This window comes from Dermacentor andersoni, chromosome 1 (assembly GCF_023375885.2).
Source record: "Dermacentor andersoni chromosome 1, qqDerAnde1_hic_scaffold, whole genome shotgun sequence".
NCBI classification, from domain to species: Eukaryota; Metazoa; Arthropoda; class Arachnida; order Ixodida; family Ixodidae; genus Dermacentor; species Dermacentor andersoni.
Genome location: NC_092814.1, coordinates 283241332 through 283263497, shown reverse-complemented (window position 1 = coordinate 283263497; position 22166 = coordinate 283241332). Strand labels below are relative to the sequence as shown.

Sequence of the window (22166 nt, the reverse complement as noted above, 5' to 3'; positions counted from 1 at the left end):
GCTGGTTTCGTTTTTTTTATCATTATTGCGACTTTCGGAGGCGTGCTGCGTGCTCCTTGCTAAAACGATCGGGTGTCCGTCCGATTTTTGCTTTGTTTAGTAGCCGTGTTGTCATTTTTACGTTCTACTTTGGATTGATATAAAAGGGGTGCTCGTTTGATTCACGGACCTGTTAGAAAGGGGTAAATACTGCAAAATAAATGAGTGGTGTGTTATTTTTTTTTTTCGGCCTCTTGTGTAATTTCACCTGCTGGATAATTCGACCACTTTCGTTGGTCCCGTCAGGGTCGAATTAACGGAAGTCGGCTGCATTTTTTTTTTTTTTTTTGCGAGTGTCGCTATACGATTGCAATATGGCGTGTCCACATACACCAACGACAGGTTTGTTTAAAGAGTCCATGAAACGATTGGGACAAATTTTGTAGACGCGTAGGGTACAGCTACAGTAAAACATTCCCGCCGCAATTTAAGTGAAGCGTGTAAGATTAGAGAGCTATGGACGATGACAACTTACCCTCCTTCCTAGCCATGCTTTTCATCTACTCCTTCGCCGAGCGATCGGGGCTAAGCTCCACCATCACTGGCTCTGCGTCATGATATGTGACGTCGTGTCGTCTACTTCGGGTGTCTTGGAGCCAGCGCGCGAAGCCTCTCCAACCTCTCCGCCAGCCGCCTGGCCGACGACCCCCAGCGAGCGCTATCCAAGCAGCGTATGTTGCTAGCGTTCTGTTGCAGCGACGAGCATGTCCGGTATTCCTGTAAACGCAGGCGAGCTGGACGTTTTGACGAATGGATGAAGGCGTAAACGTGAGCGGCGTGCGCGTTGCAGCCACCTGGTGGCACAGAGCTCAACCAGCAAAACACAGGGCTAATGTTGCTGTAACCAAGTGTAAAACATTTGAAACATTATTTTTAAAGCCAACGTGCTCACGATTACGCTGCTACCTAAAATTTACATCGGCAGCAAAGTAGAACACACTTGTTTACTGCTATATTAAATTTGTGTTTATCTCTTTGAGCTCTGCGCCACGAGGTGGCTGCGCCGTGCAGGACGCTCACGTTGGCGCCCCCGCCCATCCGGCAAAACGCCCAGTCCGCCTGCATTTACTGGACTACTAGGCACGCTAAAACTTTCTATTGCGGTATTAATCCTCCGGCGTGAAGCGACAGCCGCAAACATGTAGATAGATCCTGGCGCCAATCAGATAGCGACAGTCCCATGCGCTGCAGCCACTCTGCTCGCAGTTGCCTCGCAGAGGGACGCGACGTCGCAGCTTGACATGTCGCCAATCGCTAGATGTGCAGCCCACAACTCAGCAAGGGCGATTCATGGTCTTCGCGAAAAAGAACCTCGAGACCAACACTGACTGCGTAGCTCGCGTCAACATGGAGCACGTTGTAACACAAGTAGACGACACTTGCTCTGTGCCGGAAGTGCTCGAGTGTAGTGATAAATTGTTGTGTATGGTCTGTCTGTAACTTTTAAAGCGCAGCTCTTACGCGCCCGTTCCTGCGGCGAGCGGCAGTGGCGTCGGCAGCGTCACCGAGCGAACGAGCACAGCGAAAGATGAAAAAGCGAACGCGGAGCGGGAGATGAAAGACGCGAGCCGCCAACGGCGGAGACCAATGAGAGCAGCCCTTCAGTGGCGTGCGCGCGGGAAACTGGTGTCATGCGGACCCGCCCGACCGCTCGATGCATACTCGTATCTGGTCTCGGCCGGACCGTTCGTTTCGTACTATCCGCTGCTCGTGCTTGTTTGGTTTGCTTCGGTTGGTCTCGTTCGCGCTTATTTCGATTGTCATGGTTTGCGATTCTTTTGTACACGTTAAAAACCCCAAGTGGTGAAAATTTCCGGAGTCCTCCACTACGGCGTGCCTCATAATCAGAAAGTGGTTTTGGCACGTAAAACCCCATAATTTTTTTTATTGTTTTGTAATCTGATTGTATGCGCGACGGGAATTGTTTAGTACTTTCTGGAAGCCACGCGGAACCAGCGATTACACTGGAACCTTCGACGAGTCATGTAAAGAGGCCGACGCGCTTGACCTGCAGATAAGATTTTCGACGATTGGCGACTCTGCTACATGTCTCTCTCAAATTCTTTACCTCAATATGTCGCGAAATGAAAGCACGTATAGAGCTGCGCTCAAATTTCGCATTAGGGAGTATCGTAATCGTCAGTGGATTTTTTTTATATAGAAACAAATCAATGAAGTTTACAACTGTTATGAACACTTGTTTACCATAAAGTTGGAAAAATTATCGATAACGCAACGTAGGCAACCAATCGCATAGCTCGCCCGACTGACGTCATGTGCGCCTGCTACGTAGATGGTGACGGGACGGCTGAAAACTCGGGCGAGTGGCGTCGCTGTGATTGGTAGCGATGCACATTTTGAAAACCTTATAATAAATTACGCGCTTTACTCGGAATGGGTAAATCTCACTAAATGATCAGAAGGACCTACCCTAACGATTCAGTACTTTGTACAAAATCGTTTCAGGGGCCCTCCAAATCGCCGTTGCCATCGTGTAGCTAGGCAAAATTGTATCAAGTGCCCAGGCAGTGCCACCATTTCGTTGTTTTGCTAGTTGCTTCACACCGCTGCCATTATGACTCCATTTTCGAGCCCTATGCTCAGAAGTACGTACTTCTGGGAAAGTAAGTTTCAACCTTTTGGCATTAACACAAGTATTTTGGGCTGAACTTGGAACCTACTATCATGCCAAAAAGTGATTAACGTGGGAAAAGTGTATGTGTACAAATAAGGTTTGTTTCCCCCTCGAATTTTGAGTCAGATGTTCTGTCCGAACCCTAGTGGTACCAGCAGCCGAAGGCTCTAGCATACTCTTGTCGCTTACCGTTACCGCCCTGCTAAGTTGCATTTCAACGACGGAGTAACTCTAACAGGAAGTTGGTAACTCCATGTTTAAAACGTTCTAATGAGTAAGCGTTGGGCCAGAGCTCTCAGGTGTCGACGCACGCGCATCGTAACTTTTCGTGCACGTATACTTGCCGTCACTTACCAGCCACGATGACTCAGTGGCTAATGACATTCTGCTGCTGAGTGCGAGGCCACGGGTTCGATACCCAGCTGGAGCAGCCGCATTTCGGTTTGGAAGCTGAGGCGCTGAAAATTAATTCGGAGCCCTTCACCATGGCATCCCTCATAACCCTTGTGTGCGCTTGTAGAACCCATTTTCTTTTTTGCACTTGTCACTTTCACTGAGCTGCTTGATTTTGGATTCCTTTCTTGCGATATAACCTTGTTTTTATTTGTTTGTTTGTGATCCCCTAGTACGAGATTTCGTTCGCTCTGTATACATATATAGTGCACATCAGCCGTGCACACGTAAGAACGCCGGTGGTTTGCGTCTTGACATCGCGAAGACACCCGCCTAATGCACTGGCTGTGGCGCCGTGTAGTGCGTTGTCGATTTCTGGTGTCGAGACGATGGTCCCTAGTTCTTGCCTGTGTTGGTCTTTGGTGTCGGTCTTATGCGTCTCCTCAAACCCTATTTTAGTTCCCTTTCTTTTTCTTTCTTGTGCGTTATGGCGTAGCCAGTGCAAAACAGAAACGCCCATATACGGAGTTTTCGCGGCAAGCGTGTTGCCGTGAGGTGCGCGTGGCGTGGTTGCGTAGTTTTCAACGAACGGGGTATATATAAGACTCGGGAAGTCCGAACATATCCGAGGCCCGCGCCCTCTGCGGTATGCTATTTTTTGTTCCATTAGTTTTTCTCTCTGCACTAGTACGCACGGTCGTTCCTCTTGGCCATGTTTAGTGAAGCGCGCACCGACCGCAAGCGTGTCGGGCAGCGTGCGCGAGCTTGCGACTGCCGTTCGAAGACCGTCGCGTCGGGCTCGTAGCACATGCGTTTACGTGGCTTCGACCCATGCATTATTACGCGGAATCCATAAGAAAATGCAAGAGTAAAGAACGACAGAAAGGATGCGAGAAGGAAGGAAAATAAATCTATGGATGTGGCGATGAGGTGCCCAGGGGGCGGGGGTGGATTTGGTGGATGCTTATAGCGAGCCGCATCCGACAGTGCGTGGCGGCGCCTGCACGCCGCTTTCGCAACTTGGCTGCCGTGTCCTCTTCGTACGCGCACTACTCGCATTTATGTGTGTGTATACACCGTGGTTCGGCGAAGATGCCATATACCGCCGAATGAAATGGCAAAGCGAAGTGGTGATCGTCCGTGTCACGGTGTCTGCGGTTCGCCAAGATATGGCTATGCGTCAGCCCCTTTACCCAGTTTTTTTATTTTACCTTTTCCGTCCCGTTTCCTTGCGTCGTTTCTTTTTCTTTTGTTTTTTTTTTCGAGGTACGTGGCCCACGCAGTTTCTCGTTCGATGACCGTCAGCGTCTGCGCACTTCTACGCGGTTGAGTCTTGGTTTCGCGCTGGAGTTGTACATAGCCGATGAAACGCGCCACCCTGCATTGCCGTTCTGGTTTCTGAGCTTGAGGTACGTAAGTTTGTTGTTGCTGGATGGGCAAGGGGGGGGGGGTGCCACAAGAGGAAGGAAGGCGCGGATATGATATTTGAATCGTCGTGGTGTCGGCTTGTATATAGCTGAGGTTATAGTGTTCGGCAAGCGTGGCCAAAGAAGTAAAAAAGAAAAGCAGAGCCATATGCATCTGTTGTAGCGAACAGCTGTAGTACGTGAAGTGCGACATGCCCAGCATGACTCATCCATCTGCTCAGGCGTGTACTATGTGCGCGTTCCTTCTTCTTGCGGCATCCGCGTATACGTATGTTTTCACTTGGAAGTCAATTTGCTTTTCGTGGCGATGGCTCTGGCAGTAGCGCGTGGTACGCTCACACATACATTCACGTGCACTGACAGTCACACGCAGATAGTGGTTTGTATGCGAGTAATGTTGGAGGAAGGCTTCCGGTTAGCAAAACAACGATTTTTTGGTGCTTTCGTGGCTATAGTGCGAATCGCAGAAGCGCAGAATTTCCATAAGACATACTTGTGGGCTATTTGGTTCGTCTTCATGGAATGAGGCAGCGCACTTCGATACAACGACGTAACACAGAATGAACAAGCACAAGCGCTGAACGAACACCAACAGCGCTCGTGTTTGCTCATTCTGTGGTACGTCGTTTCGAAGTGCGCTGCCTTATTCCATCAGAATTTCCTCTCAGCCTACATACGTTTGCCATGCTGCTGACACTTAACGTTATGTGTTGGACTCCATCGGTGCGCATATAAATGCGAGGCTGTTCGTCTAGTTCACTGCTTCTTTCTTTTTTTCTTGTGATGCATTTTTTTTTACGAGGCACAATTTACAAATCTTCATTCAGTTTTCAAGTCATATCATTGCGCTCTCATAATTAAGTTGCGAAGAAAAGAGCACGCTCAGTATACGTTTGACATGTCTGCGATATGAAGTTTATCCAGTTTAGCCTATGCATTTATGCAGTTCGCGCTGAAAAGCGTCGTCAACAAATATTGAGATCTAGTCTAATACCGTCTTGACGAAAGAAAGAGAGACGAAATGAGGGGAGGATAAGGGGGGCAATCAAGCGGTTTGATCTTCGAGAAGGACGTCAAGTATAAAAAAACCATTTTTTCAAGGGCTGTAATTAGAAACGTCGCGTTCATTTTTGCCAGAACTAGAGATCACGAACACAAAGAACCTTATAGTGTATCTGTGTGCTCATCATCGCCATCAGCCTATTTTATGTCCACTGCAAGGACGAAGGCCTCTCCCGGCGATTTCCCATTACCCCTGTCCTGCGCGAACCGATTCCAACTCGCTCCCGAGAACTTCCTCATTTCATCGTCCTACCTAGTCTTCTTCCGTCCTCGACTGCGCTTCCCTTCTCTTGGCACCCATTTTGTAACCCTAATCGTCCACCGCAGCTATCTAACTTGCGCATTACATGACCTCCCCAGCTTCATTTTCTTTCTCTTAATGTCAATTAAGATATCGTCTATACCCGTTTTCTCTCTGATCAACACCGCTCTCTACCTGTCTCTTAACGTTGCGCCTAACATTCTTCGTTCCATCTCTCTTTCCGCGGTTCTTAACTTGTTTTCGAGCTTATTTGCAAGTTTCCAAATTTCTGCCCCCTATGTTAGCACTGGTAAAATGCATCGATTGTACACCTTTCTTTTCAATGATAATGGTAAGCTTTCAGCCAGGAGCTCACATGTGTGCCGAATGCGCTCCAACCCATTTTTTATTCTTCTGTAAATTTCCTTCTCATGATCAGGGTCCCCTGTGTGTAACTGACCTAGGTAAACGTACTCCTTCACAGACTCTAGAGGCTGACTGGCGACCCTGAATTCCTGTTCCCTTGCCAGGCTATTGAGCATTCATTGTATTTGTCTTCTGCATATAATCTTCAACCCCACTGTTAAGTTTCTCTGTTAAGGTCCTCAATAATTTGTTGTAACTCGTCTCCAGTGTTGCTGAACAGAACAATGTCATCTGCAAACCGAAGGTTGCTGAGATATTCGCCGTCGATCCTTACTCCTAAGCCTTCGCAGTTTAATAGCTTAAATACTACTTTCAAGCACGCTTCCACTTGGCAACCGTTGGCATGCGGCAGCAATTCATTTCTATATCAATTCTTCTTATCTTTCGTTTACCTATACATATTTCGGGAAAGAAAGAAGAAACGCTGTGCATAAGTAATTAAAATTACCGTGCGCGACACTAAAAGCCACACTTATGACGCAATTGAAATGCACGAGACATAGCTCTCCGCCTTGTATATTCGATAACGAGCGAAGTGATCAAGCGCGTTACTGTAATGTATTCTATACCTACATGGTTCACGCGCATCGCACGCAGTTCGACATGATTCGGACTTCTTCTTCTCTCTTTTCGTGATATTGTGTTTCAGGACGAACGCGTGTCTCCGCACTGCATGTAGAAAAGAATGTCGCTTGTCGGCGGCGGCGGTGGGAGGGGGAGGGGGGAGGGGGGGTCGGTTTCGTTGTGCGTCGACCTCGCGATGTAAATCGAGCGCACGTCCGCGCGCCGGCGCGTGCCGCGTGCATGTAGGCGCGCGCGCTGACGCTGCAACGCTCCTCTCGAGCGTCCATTTGCATGGCCGGCCGGCAAAGCGCGCTTTGGCATGCTAATGCGGCGCCTACAGTTGCGCGGACGCCGGCGGCCTGACTGTCGCCCTCGAGGGCCGCTGTGACACGCGTCCCGCAAGCTACACGAGGAAGTCGCCTGCGCGACTGTGCGCAGCCCCGTCGTCGCGCTCCGTGGTGCGCGCACTCTCTCAGAGCGGGCCCTAACCGCTCTTCTCGCGACGGACGCGTGTATGATGCATGTACGATCGACCGGCGGGGCCCCCCTCACGTCCGGTTCGCCGTAGTTATGCGCCCGAGTATAACTTGAAATCCTTACTGGTGCAGCACGAGTGTAGGCAGTGTAGGACGCCGCTGGTTTATATTGATGGGGCCGCGGGGCTTGGTTTCCATCGAAGCAGCGTCTAAAGAATTACAGCGGTTTTTAGCATTCTGTCTATTTTTTTCTGTGTTTGTGTGTGCATGCGTGGGTTCTGGTGAAAGTCTCCAAATGGGTAGTTTGCGTGTCATTCAGCGTCGCGATGCTCTTAAGTAAAACCAAGGATCGAGAACGTCAGATATGTTAAGGTGACACTTTTATTTATTCCAACTTTACCCCACATTTGTGCGACACTGTGAAAAAAAAAGAAAGAAGAAAAATAAGAACGCAGCGTCAGTTCGCATAACCTCTTTTGTTGCATTGTGTGCTTGGCATCTAAAACACTAAACGGAATGCAGTATACTGCCTATACACGCTTTCCGGCATGAACCATCGTGGCTGGACTATTGAGCTGCCTTGGCAAAAGCACCCGTGGACGATGTTTGGAGTGGCGAAGAGTATCGAAAGCTTTCATCGAAAACCGAATATATTTGCGTTTACGTGCATTGTGCATGCTCTGAAGGCTCATCCACACTAGGCCATCACGACACCGATTTCGGTCTGCCGACTGTCGGCGACAGCGTTTTTTCCTTCGTGTCGGCGCCTCTGTCGCACTGTACCGACGCCGACAATCTGCCGACGGTCGGCGAAGAGCTCGGCCTCGGTACAGTGTGACAGGCGCCGACATGAAGGAAAAAACGCTGTCGCCAACAGTCGGCAGACCGAAATCGGTGTCGTGTTGGCCTAGTGTGAATGAGCCTTTACTGTTATCGTCAGTAAATCGGGGATAGATTGGCAAACGCACACCGCGTGAAATAAGCGTCGCTGTCGTTGCACTGTTCGTTTGGCAGGTGATAAAAACAGAATTTTTAAAGTAGAGGCTATTTATGTAATATTAACAGTGCGACCACGTCTGTGGACTTCCGGCCACAACACAATGTGAATTGTGTGAAGTTGGTGTTTTTTGTAATTAGGTTCTGCATGTCGCGCGCGGGACCTTTTATTTACTTCATGTGTGTGTGTGTGTGTGTGTGTGTGTGTGTGTGTGTGTGTGTGTGTGTGTGTGTGTGTGTGTGTGTGTGTGTGTGTGTGTGTGTGTGTGTGTGTGTGTGTGTGTGTGTGTGTGTGTGTGTGTGTGTGTGTGTGTGTGTGTGTGTGTGTGTGTGTGTGTGTGTGTGTGTGTGTGTGTGTGTGTGTGTGTGTGTGTGTGTGTGTGTGTGTGTGTGTGTGTGTGTGTGTGTGTGTGTGTGTGTGTGTGTGTGTGTGTGTGTGTGTGTGTGTGTGTGTGTGTGTGTGTGTGTGTGTGTGTGTGTGTGTGTGTGTGTGTGTGTGTGTGTGTGTGTGTGTGTGTGTGTGTGTGTGTGTGTGTGTGTGTGTGTGTGTGTGTGTGTGTGTGTGTGTGTGTGTGTGTGTGTGTGTGTGTGTGTGTGTGTGTGTGTGTGTGTGTGTGTGTGTGTGTGTGTGTGTGTGTGTGTGTGTGTGTGTGTGTGTGTGTGTGTGTGTGTGTGTGTGTGTGTGTGTGTGTGTGTGTGTGTGTGTGTGTGTGTGTGTGTGTGTGTGTGTGTGTGTGTGTGTGTGTGTGTGTGTGTGTGTGTGTGTGTGTGTGTGTGTGTGTGTGTGTGTGTGTGTGTGTGTGTGTGTGTGTGTGTGTGTGTGTGTGTGTGTGTGTGTGTGTGTGTGTGTGTGTGTGTGTGTGTGTGTGTGTGTGTGTGTGTGTGTGTGTGTGTGTGTGTGTGTGTGTGTGTGTGTGTGTGTGTGTGTGTGTGTGTGTGTGTGTGTGTGTGTGTGTGTGTGTGTGTGTGTGTGTGTGTGTGTGTGTGTGTGTGTGTGTGTGTGTGTGTGTGTGTCCCAAAGAGAAATGCAGCCCACGTATGGCGGAAGGTGTCTCGCTTTGAGAAAGTGGTGGTGCGAGTTTGCAAAAGGCCCTGAAGACCCGCACGACAATGAAGCGTTCAGGGAGGTGAATTCTACCACAAAGCCATTTCAGATTAGTGCTGCGATGAAACAAATGTTCCATCGCAGCACTAAATCGCAACCTAATCTGAACCGGTGTGGGGACTATGTGGAAAAAGTACTGTAAGGTACGTAGAATAGTACGTATATTTGTAATTACCTGTATGTACCTTATTTTGGCTAATAAAATATAGGGGCAAAAACTTTCTGATTCGCCCTCGTAGTTGTAGGCGCTCTCAAGCTCTGGTGAAAATTCAGTAGGCCACGGTTGAGCTGGTGTTCGTGTTGGGGTTAGCACACTTCTACGCGAAGTATCCTGCAGACATTTTTGCAAGTGATTTATGTAGCTCGTTTGTTTCGTGCTACGCCTCTAATGAATGAGGCTTATGTGAAGCCCCGAGAACTAACGCTAGTCATTTCTCATGGAGATTTTGCGTACCCATATCTCCGCGTAGTAAAGTATGGACTCACGTACGGTCGTGTGCCGAAGTACGCTGGATAACGGGGTTGGGCGGGTGGGGTTTAGCGTAACTGTGTGCCTTAACTCGAGCAGAATCAAGTTCTGGAGGAAAGCGAGTCTCGCAAGTCGACATTATACATTGTACACATGGGTTTTCGGGTAACTGCGCGGCGTCCAGTGGTCGGTTTCCTAAACTTTGATTCGTCCGGCAGTCGGTGGCACAGCCGAAGTCCTGATGCATGCGCCCAGTTCGCAGGTGCGAGCGCTGACGGCACGCGTACGCCTGTTGGCAATTAATCCGGCCTATCCTCGCGGTGATCTATCTCCATTTGCCAGCGACTGGGAAGACCGCGTAAGCACCTCGTTTCTTTGGGCGCGGCCACATAGAGAGAGGAGTCGCCGTGCATTGCGCGGCGGCTTGCATCAGGGCCGCAATATGCGCCGGCTTTCATATCGCCCTCGAAGACAAGCTACCTCGGTGGTGTCGGCGGTGGCGACGTCGACGACTACACGGAAAGAAGCTCCCCCTCGCCCTCCCGCGTGCCCAGGATCACTTACTCCTGTCGCCCCGGCGGGGGTCAAGAGGTGGCTCGCGATCTCATTTCACGGTCCGCCGGCTCCCTGGAAAGAACTGATCGGCACTGCGCTGGTGGCCGTGCACCCACGGGTCGCCATTGTTGTGGCCACTTCTCTCGCTCTCGCTGCAGCCGCGCCTTGAAACAACAGGGCCGCGCCGATCGGGCGCGGAGAAGTCGCGGCCGCAGGAAAGCCCGCTCGGTGCCTCCCCGGTATAGAAAGAAACGGGTCCGAGCACGGGCCCGCCGGCTTGGTCTGCGATTCTCGAGTGCGGACGTTGTCAGGCGGGGTGCATTAATGAAAGGGAAACTACCATCAACCCTACTGTGGCACGAAGCTACGAAGGAAACCAATATACGGGTTTCCTCTACCTTGCGGACTTCCGCAGAACTGATCTGCCATTAATAATAGGTGGCGCCGCAAATAGTTTTCACCAGCGGAAGTTTTCCGGCAGTGCATGATGTCGGCACTATTTCCCTTTTTTTCAGGGTATGCCTTGCGAGTGTTTGCCTCAATATTTAGACACGTCCAAGAAACGTAGCGTGCTTATATGACAGAAACGGCTCGAAAATATTCTTGCCTGAGGCAAATAACTCACTGCTGCTCATGTCCCGTGCATTTTGCTACCGTGTTCAGTCAAAGCGCGCTGTTCTTGATTGTTCGTGCGCTTCGCCCTCTGCACCCCGGTCTGTGTCACTGATATGTTATAATCAACAGTGGTTGAACAAGGAACGTCGCTGTAGCCAACGTTTCGGCATGGGGACTTCTCTTCAGAGAAATCCCCTTGTCGAAACGTTGGCTACAGCTCAGACAAGTCCTCCTTCCGAAACTTCTACAGCGACATTACTTGTTCAGCCATTGTTGGTCACTTCAAACCTCCATCGATCTTCCTCTGACCTTCTGAAATTATAGATACCGAGCGAACATCTACGACTTTCGATGTGTGTCTGGCTTCTGCTTTCATATTCACCTTCATGTTTTTAAAGCGAAAGTTTTATGCCGGGCTGCACCGAAAATTTGTTCCATGTACTCGCGTCACGCAATAATTGTACTCGCGTCACGCAATAATAATCACGCTAATTTCCTGGCATCCCCTCGAGAAGGCGTTGCTTTGCCGTTTTGTGAAGAGGTAATGCAACGGGATAAGACAGGCACGACAAAAATAATCGTTGGATTGGAAAGAGGAAACCACGTAAGTGGGGAAACGAGGAAATAAAGCATGCTATAGAAAAGCGTAAGCAGGCGTCTAGGAATCATCGAGAATCCAAAAAGTTGGGATTACACAAGCGGTGTACCTTAGTTGAAACAAATACCAAGAAAAGAATAGGGTGGCTAGTGAGCTCGTGCAAGAGTAAATTAAACGCACAAGTGAACGTTGGATGCATAACATTCGTAAAAGAGACAAAGGCTAGCCAAAAAGATTCTGTAACATGAAGAGCACTCGGAGCTCCAACTAAATATTCGCAAACGGCTATAAGGGATGAAGACGGTAACGTCTTCGAAGGAGACGATGCGCTGCGGTACATCAGAGACGTTGTTAGGGATAGCTTCGGCAAAAAAGAAAACGTAGTTCAGACTCGCAGATTTAGCAACAACAGAGAAGCCTCACATCAAAATTTAGCATAGAAAACGTTTACTGAAAAAAAAAACCGGTGTTCCCAATAACACGGCCGCAGCACCCGATGAAATTCCAATACGGTTACTCAAAAACCTCGGTCCAAAGAGCAAGACAGTGCTGACTAATACCACTGAGCAAGTGATTAAAACCAAGAATATTTTGGTTGCTTGGCTTTAAAGCAAGATGAACTTCATCTACAAAGGCAAAGATGATAAGGACAAGGCGAGCTTGTGCAGGCCAGTTCCAGTAACGTCGGTGATATATACAAAAGCAATGCAAGCCATAAAATAAGAAATGTCGAAGTGGGTGGAGAAAAAATGATGTACTGGGGGAACTACAGAATGGGTTCAGACCAGGCAGAGGCTTAGAGAATGTTTGTAGTAACTCAGTGCATACATATTTCAGCAGCTCAGAATAGACCTTTATGGATAGCATTTCTACATATTAAGGGTGTCTACGACAACGTATACACGGAATTGTTATGGGATATTATTAAGCATGAAGGCATAGGTGACGTTTTCGTGGAGCTGCTGAGAGATGTATATGGGGACAACCGAGTACAAATTGTATAGGAATGCCGAAAATATAATGAAGTGGTGGGAATTCACCAAGGACTGAAGCAAGAATGTTCTCCGTTCATGCTTTATGTGGAGTGTATAAAAAAACAAATATTTTGCATGTTCCCCAATTCGGTCATTCACGCAACGCCCCGTCTGTCCAATATAGGGTTTCCCGCAGGGCAGGGGAATTTCATAAACGACGTTTGCGGCACACTTTTTAAAACGCTGGGCATGCCTTTTCTGACAGCCAACCTTTTGGTCTTCGCAAGTTACGCGTCGGCTAAGCTGGGCTAGCTTTTTGGGAGCTGAAAACGCTACCGGTACGTTGTACCGGTTAGCCGCTGTTTTCAGGCAGTCCGAAACCCTGTATGATGCTTTTACGCTCATTAAACCGTTGAAGTAAGCGCCCGTGTTGTCTCCTTTCTTGCGTGTGTGGTCTTGGCGCAAAACTCGTTTATTATGTCGGATAACCAACTAGCCCAGCAGTTCACTCTTCTAAAGTATCGAAAGACCACTGGAAAACAGTGAATTAGGGTTTGATTTGTCACACATGCATCCGGACACATGCATGCGTTCGGATAACGGACACGACTGAATCCGTTACAGGCATAGGTAGTGGTACAAGCTTTGAGGAAGAGAAAAAGAGATTAAAGAGAAATATACAAAAATATTAGAATGAGAAGCATGTATGTATAGCATACCCGAGCAACTCAAGAAGTCTAGGTGACTATTCGTTATTGCTCCGTTTGAAACGGCATGCTAATAAATCATCGTGTAGAGTAAGGTATATACGAGAAAATCATACACTACATATATATATATATATATATATATATATATATATATATATATATATATATATATATTGTCTTTTTTTTTTTTTTTTTTTTTTTGAGGTTTACTTATGGTGGGGCGGTGAGAGCTGAATAAGGGATTGTCGGAGAGCGCCACCAGATGGTGTTACCGTCCGCGGACGCTCTGCGGAACACCTCAGCGGGCGGTCGGGACGGTGGCTGGTGCGTGTTTTCTTGTCTGGACACAGGCGCATCGTGCGAAGGTTTTGTTTTCCACTGTCGCGATCCAAGATTTATTGTAGACAGTCGCATTTCACGAGACCCTCATCACTATACTCGCGGACAACTTTCTCTGGCAATGAAGGGTAAGCTACGGAGGCAAAGCGCGCACAAGAGAGAGCACTTCTGAAAAGAGTCCCGCGTTTTCATCCACGTTAGTTTAAGCTCGGGAAGAGGAAACATAAACACCTTATTAGCAGCGGTCAAATAGGACAAAACACACCACTGAATGTAAAGGTTTACTTATTTTGCGGCTTTTCCCTTCCGCGTCTGGGCCAACGCGAAACCGTCGCACGTGGAAGCTGCGTCAATACAGCGTCTGTTCCGAGCAGCCAAAAGCTCTGTCAAACGCTGGCGGACTATACTTGACGCGGTAACACATTTGCAGAAGCTCCGCCCGCGTAGCTTTCCCTTCATTGCCACAGAAAGTTGTCCGCGAGTGTAAACTTGAGCAGCACTGTGTCCCGTACGATGAGCGCGATCAGGCATGGAGATGCACGGCTATAGCCCGCGGTGCGTTTGCATTTGCTCCGTGCGGGTGCATTTGTGTTGGCGCGCATTGCATTTTCGCTCTCAAAAGACGCTCCATACCGCAACGATGCAGTTTTCGCCTCAAAAGGACTCGCTGTCGCGTCGGAATACGCCCGCGTGCTCGATGTTGCCGTCACTGCTTCGCCCTTCGAGCGAAAGTGTGATTTATAAGAGTTCGCGCATTTATGGGCGTGTATTTGTGAATGTGCAACGAAGTTGCCACTGCTTCTTAGAATGCGTTTCATTTACGTGTTATGACCTATTGCTCTGAAAGAGGCACCAATCATTTTTTTTTACTCCTTATGCAAGTCGCCAGAGTATAAGAAGAAAAAAAAATTGTTTGTTGGCGTTTAAATTTTGCGTGCCTATTGTTGAAGCTATTTGGCTAGTTTTCTTCGTCTTCACTAGCCGCAGTGGCTCATATAGGGCAGTTCCGGTATTTCTGAGGTTTAGAGGTCTCGACGAAATACGCACGTTATGTAGGGCGCTGCGTTCCCGTGCGTCAAATGACGCGACGGAGCGTTGTATATATAGTTCTCTTGGCCAATGCGTGCACACTATGCCTATCCGTGCCCTCGAAGAGAAGGATCTGTGCTTGCCACACTACTTGATGATGTAGGCGCCGTAGTATGGACATCTTGCGAAGTTTCTAAACAAAGTGTGCCGAATTTTACTGCCACGAGCGAATCTGTTCAACTTATCTGCCGGCGCAAAGTTTGCGCATGAACTTAAATTTTCTAGCGCAGTCGTTTCGTTTTAATTTTTTGCTTTTTTATGTTATAGTTTAGTCGTACGAACGGAAACATAATGAGAAATGCCAAAAGAAATAAATGAAAGCAACATCGTTGAAAGTACATTTATTTACGCTGTTTTCAACCAAAGGTATCAGCACTATTTTAAATTACAATAACCTCTGCCCTTGCTAGCTAACGTAAACATGTCTACGGTGGCATAATCACCATAAAAATGTTTTTATAGCATTTCCTTTTCAAAGATAAGAATAGTGCAACAAAGGTGCACATCTAATACATCAAGCCTCGCTCACAAAATTGGTATGTGTGCGCGTGCGTGCCTGCGCGCTTCTAAGCTTCCGACACAGTCCGGTTGCACACATCCTCTCGAGATGTTGCCGCCAGCATGGCTTCTACCGTGCGCGTTGTCTCGGTTGTGTGACGCGCTAGGTTTATGGCATGGTCTGCAGACTGTGAGCGGTCCTCTGTAGCCATGACGTGTTACCGTTTTCAGTCGTCCTCCCTCGGCTGACGCGGAATTCCGGCAGAGCCCTCTGCGAACTCCCGACGGCAGCCGGTTGGCGGCGGCGTCGGTGGTCCGAACGCCGGAAGTGTACAAGCTAGCCGAAGGGCCCTCCTTCTCGTGCCGTGGCAGCTCGGCCAAGCGCGTGTTCGGCTCCATCGAGAAAGGCCTGGACAGAATGCGCCTGATGCTGACGCCTCGCCGGAGGCTGGGCGCAGCCGCCGTCGTTCAGGATGCACCCAGGAAGGTCAAGGTGAGAGGCATTCTTCGCTGATGGGTACTTTGAGGCTTGTCGCATATTTCAAGATGCATCAGGATGGGGGTGGTCAAGGGGGAATAAGCTGAGGCCTATACAGGGTGCTTCAGCTAACTCGTTTCAAGTCTTAAAAATCCACGTGTGCGTTACGAGAATGCAATAAACTTGTATTGTTCGCTTGACCAACTCGGAGTATGTTTTTAACTATGCACTTAGGTAATTAATTAACCATAGTTTCAGTGAGGTTTTAGAGCCGTATTGGCAAATATCTAAATAATTTATTTCCGTCGTGATACCTCCTGTATCATGCTGTATTTTCCGGGCTGCACACAAAGCGCGCGAGATTTGAATAAGTACCGCGTGACTAGGCACTTGCGCGCAGCGACATTAGTCACACTCATAACAGACTCTCAGGCCGACTGCAAAACCTACGCTCACGGGCATATATCTGCCACAGCTTACCGTGTCCCCCATATCCACCCTCTCGACATGCCCCTTCCAGACGTCCGCATAGTGTGATCCTTAGACACGAATCCCTTCGCGGAAACCAGCGTGCCCACGTTGTAGCCCGAACGCATGCCTCCTTGGCACCGCATGAAGAAGGCGACATTACAACCAAGGCGGAATTTATACTACTACAATACAACAAACTCGTTCCCCAACCTCAGTCTTTTCCACGACATACACCTTACACTTACAAATGTTAAGACTGCGGAGAATATGCCTCATTATACCGCACCACTTGGGAATGCGTCCACACACCGAACACACCTCTCATTACCAACTCCACACACGCCGTGCCGTTCAGCTCGGACTCTCATGACCAGAGCATACTGGTGTGGCGGGCCCGGCAGACCGCCCAGGCCGCAGGAGTCCAGTACTTAGCACCCGCGCCCCTGCCGCCAATCCGATGGCTCAAGCAGAAAGACGCGTGACTGTGTTTTTCTTCTTCGAATACAGTTTTTTCCTCCTCCTTAGGGCCCTCAAACATGCTACCAACTACGAATTATCGATGCTGCACGTGGACCGAAGGCATGACTAGGCCGCAGTGCAAAATTTACACGCGACGGCGACGTCCGTCGTTTCCGGTACATCGCCATTCGCCGCCAGAACTTTCTCGCCCTTTACGCTGTCTGTTTACAGCGAAAACGCTTACAGAGCTTCCAGAATTATCACGTGTAATTTATCGCACATCCTTTGACTCCATTTGCTTCATTGTCTCGACAGGCACGATATCTCGGCAAAAGTGGAAGCCAAAACCATTGTACTCGGTCCACCTCCGTTGATCAAGGCCTGTTCGTGCATTCGGTCTGCGTGCAGCATTGATCATTCGTTTTTAGCATGTTTGGGCGCACTAATATCGCTGCGCGTAAGAGTCCAGTCACCTGGTACGCTTTCGATTCTCTAGCACTTTTTTTTTTGCATGAAAAAATTAAAACCAGGGCCGCTATCATCACAGAGCGAAATTATTTGGATGTTTATCAATAGGGGGGCTCTACAACTTCTCCGTTGAAGATTTCGTTTGTAAAGGAATATGTTAAAAGGTGGTTAATTAATTACTGTTGACGTAAGCTCTCAATAAAAAATAAATGCGCGGAGCTGCTCAAGATGACAATGAAGATGTATACAATGAAGAAAGCCTTTATTCGAGCAACTGTGTTCTCCGTTGTGATGGGCCAGCCCAGCGCTGAGCCCTACATAAGTGTCCTAAGAACAGCGAGATCAGTCCGCTTTGTCGGAAAACTTGCGAATAGACCTAATAATTGCGAATGGCCTTCATAATAGAAAGGGCTTCCGCCGGAAGTTACTTATACGCTGGTTTCACACGCGCGCTTTCAATGACCGTCGGAACCAAGTTTCATTGAAATCCGCGAGCGTTATTGACTATTGCGTGCGCTCTCGGAAGTGAGCCAATAAGGCTTGCTGATTTCTAATGTCCATTGAAAATGCGGTTGTGACCGGAATATTGTTTTCCCTTTCTTTCTTTTCTTTTTTTTTTTTTAAATCTCCTGCCGCCTGACACAATCTGCACGCAAAGCGATCCGAGTTGTCAGTTCAAAGCTCAATGCGCGATGTGTTGTACGCCGGTCTGTCTGGCGTGTTGGTGCGGAGCGAATCCCTTTGCGTGCCGACAAGTGCACTGCAGGCATTCTACGTATTTCCGCGAAGCAGCCGGCGAGTGGTGTTCACCGGCGAACGACCGGCGCGTGCGTCGACGCGGCAACTCGTGATGTCGTACGGACTTCGGTGGTCTTCCAGGGTCATCATCGACTGCAAAAGAAAGGAAGAGCGACGAGATAACCATAATAATAATGAAATGACAATTCCGGCGGAGCAAGGCCCAACCTCTCGCCTGTCCATAAGCGCGGTTCGTCCACCACACCAAGAGCCATTGTTCGCGCTGGAAGCTCTTCTCTCGCGCGTGTGCGCGCTCCCGCGTCGGCGTCCCAAATCCGATTAGCGTTTCAAAGACGTCGACGACTTTTTTTTTTTCTCCCCCCTCCCCCGCGAATCCCTGTGGCAGCGCTTTCTTCCTTCTTTACTCGAGTGGAGGGAAAAGTGGGTGGTGGGTTGTTCGACAAAATGCGCGAACAAAACAGTGCGCGCCGCACTATCCCTTCCCCGGGGTAAATAAAGAGCTCGTCTCGCGGCGAGGCAGCTAGTTAAACGCTAACCCGATTATGCTGTGCGCCGATTGAGCGCCCGGCGCGGGTCGCATTGCGCATGTGCCGGTGTAATTGTTCCCTAATTGCGTCAGGGAGCGCCCGCCTTTTTGTAAAAGAGCGCGACTGCGAGCCGCCGGAATTCTCTCATCGTCGGAGCCATCTCCGCCTCCTTGCGCCGCTTTTGCGCCGTGTAATGAAAACTAAGTGACGCCTTCGTGCGGTGTGTGTGTGTGTGTGTGACAATGGACGGTGCGACCCCCTCTACCTCCGTGTCCCCCTTCCGAAGGCCTTTGTGTTCCGCGCGAGCCTCCCCTCCAATCTCCGTGTCCGGGGCAAGCCACGGCGACGAAACGCTGTTCCTTCCCGAGCCGGCATCCCCGTCGAGCTTCGTCTCGCTGCGGCGAAGCAAGCTTTCCCGGCGCGCGTCCCTGCGAACGTGTGCCCGAGGCGTCCGATCTTTCCATTTGTAACAAAGTGAGAACCGAGGCGGAATATGTCACTCGGGCAGCGCTTAACAGCCAAAAATACGACTTTCTCGCGTGCGCCTAACAAATTTTGTGTCCAGGAAAGATCGAAGGGAGTAGCATCTCAAGCGGTACGGATATCAGCATTTCGCTGGGCGCTCTGATGAACGCCCATTAGGACAAGGTTGAAAACATATATATCTGCCCTGTTTACGTGTTCGCCAAGTGGCATAAGGGCGAAAGTGGCGTAACTGAGTATGGCCTGGCGCCAAGACGGGTTATGTTATTCATATGGGGTGTAGTTGCGCGTGCGAGTTAAGCAGGTAATGAATAGTTCTCTCTGCTGGTGAAGGTACAACGGCCCAGCATTATTTTTTAGCGAACGACGGAGGATCAGTTCGCCAGTGCGTCACCTGCCGCGTTCGCTGAGTTAAGCAGGGATGCGCGCGTCGAGAGTTTAATGAAAGAAAACTAAAGGGACTGATTAAACGTATCGACTATTAACGGGATAGCTTCAAGAGGAAGATTTGGCTCAGGTGCTCCTATCTAATACATGTAAAGGCAGAATTCGTTTTCCTCGGCAGACACTGGACCAAATTTGACGAGGTCTGTTGCATTTAAAAGAAAAAAACTTAAAATCTAGTGACGGTTGGTTTCGAATTTTTGATTTACGTCGTCAATCTTTTAATACAAATTTGCAAAAATCGCAAATTATCAGAAAACTAAGCTATAAAGTTTACAACTCTGTAACTCGGCAATGAAAATTGATATCGCAATTCTGTGAACTGCATTTAATAGTACATCTAAAGCGGACAAAATTGATATGTTACACGTGAATGCAGAAATTTCGTAATAAGAAGATACAGCTTTTGCAGAACCCTTGTATAAAACGTAACGAATTCACGTAAGATATAAATTGACACATCGAATTTCTCCGCTTTGAATGATCTAATCGGTGCCGTTTACAAAACCGCGATATCTGTTTTTGATGCAGAGCTGTTAATTTGTAAACTTCGTGCTTGTATTCTTTTCGAACTTCCGAATTCTCGAAAGTTCTTTTAACAAAATTCAACATCTAAATCGAAATTCCGCTGCCAACAGTCATCAAAATTTAACTTTCTCTCTCAAATGCAACATATTTCATTACAATGGGCACAGGGGTTATCTCTTAACCCTTAAAGGCGAAGCTTACCCGGCGTGGTTGCTTAGTGGCTATGGTGTTGGGCTGCTAAGCACGAGATCGCGGGATCGAATTCCGGCCGCGGCCGCCGCATTTCGGTGTGGGCGAAGTGCGAAAACACCCGTGCACTTAGATTTAGGTGCACGTTAAAGAACCCCATGCAGGTGCTCCAAATTATTCCGGATTCCCCCACTATACGGCGTGCCTCATAATCAGGTCGAAGTTTTGACTCGTAAAACCGCATAATGTTTTAAAGGCGAAGCTTTAGCGTCCTCCAGCATTTTGTAAAACCTTCAGAGTGTCCGCCGCTGCAGCATTTCTGTTAAACCTCCCTTACCGTCAGTAGCTTCAGAGCAACTTTATGGACCCGCATTCGGCAGAGTTCGTAGCTAGATGACTTCTTTCAAATGATTGCCTCGTCGACTAGGTAGACCACTCGGTCACCGGCCCGTTTATGTAAACCGGCTTTCGTACATATCCGCGAGCATTCCTTATCATTATCTTCCTTCCTTTTTTTCTTGACTGTCGGGTTGACTGAATTGTAACAATGCTGTGATGCTGAGCTCCTGCAATGCTTTGGCACAGCAAAAGCCTGTCGGGGAACTACTATACCACACGGCTACACGGTTTTCTTCGGTACTCCTTTGTTATTTGAATGTTCCATCATTTAGTTGCGTACGGCACAAGCTTGCCGCTTCAACCACCATTTTATTCATCGATATCCCCCAACACTTGTACTGTCTGGACCTATCTTTTTTCTCTTTCTCTCTCTCTCTCTTTAGGTGATGCAAAACGTCTCTACCATGCCGGCGGTGCTGACCCCAGAACAGGTACTGGATTCCCTGCGCACAGCTCTGCTCTGCAAAGGCATCATCTGCAAGCAGAACAGGTACGCGCACATTTCTCTCTGTTTTTCGGCTATCTGAAGACGCACTTCGGTGATTGCGCAATGCACTATAAAAGCGGTCTTTAGTTTTGGCGCAAGAGCGAGTGAAGACTTTGTCGCTTCCTTGCTGCCCGTCGCAGCGTGACGCTTTTGACACTTGTACTTTTGGCCTTGGGCTTACCTTGAGCTTTGGCCGCCTACTATATGTAGTATAATATAGGCAATGGTCCCGAAACAGATCGGAAAAATCTTGATGACGCCTAACACTCCGCGGCTCGATTCTCAGACGAACGTTATGTCGTTTCGATACGAAAAATGTTTTCCGATCGCACTGTACGTCCTACGTTGTACGCGCATGGTTTCCTGTTTACAGCGGTGCCTTGCAGCATGCCAATTAAGAAAGGAAAAAAAAATATAAGCATTGTCAAATCATTTGATAACAAATTCAAAATACTAACAATGCGGTTAGTAGTTTGGGGAGGCTTTACTTCGCCGTCATCTTAATATTTTCTCCCGCCATTTTGCCTTCGTAAATGTCGGACATGATGCTCAACGTAGCTTTCAGCAGCCAGTGAATGTCGCTCAGAAGCGTGTTTGGTTGCAAATGGACATTTGGGTATAGAGCCGTTGCATCGTGGTTTACCTGTATCAAGAATATCTGACTCTTATTCTTTCGAACCTCTCGTTTTGGAACTGTAAAGGCTAGTCTTCATTTTTTTTTTTTTTTCGCGGGAGTCTGCTTTCCTTTGATCATTAATAAATTTTGAAAAAAGAAATGAAAAAAAGAAGACGCTACACGCGTCTCGACCGTCGTCGGGACGTCTGAAAGTCGTGCAATAAAAGTAACACTGAAGCTGTCGTGCGTCCCCAGCACTTGCTGCACGTCGACATGGTGTATAGCTTTGTCGGTGTGAAAAAAGTTTTCAGTGTACAGGGTGTTTCACGCAACTTGAGCCACACTTTAAAGATGTTCAAGTGCTACGTAGCCGGACAGAGCAGAGGTAATGTTGTTTGCCGTCGATTGAAGATACTCGGATTATATTTGCATCCTGCCTAATTACATAATTAGTCTTAATACATCAATCTACTTCTCGAATACTGTAATTAGCCGGAAAGTGTCAATGAGAAAATGATAGAGCAACATGGAAAACTCCCGATACAGCTTACTGTTGCCCAATACGGGCCAAATAAGTGTTTTTCGGAGCGTGAATGAAGCCCGCAAATACACTCAACATTGCCGCGCGACTGGCCGTTCGAGGCACT

General features: G+C 48.4%; 1 protein-coding gene across 1 annotated transcript in view; it reads left to right on the top strand.

Moving 5' to 3' along the window:
* Positions 1 to 22166, top strand: part of LOC126547730 (maternal embryonic leucine zipper kinase-like) — a 150665-nt gene that overhangs the window by 91090 nt on the left and 37409 nt on the right. The window contains exons 13-14 of the mRNA XM_050195690.3: positions 15443 to 15704; positions 20800 to 20906. Of these exons, the coding sequence (XP_050051647.1) occupies positions 15443 to 15704; positions 20800 to 20906 (369 nt within the window). The remainder of the gene's footprint in view (positions 1 to 15442; positions 15705 to 20799; positions 20907 to 22166) is intronic.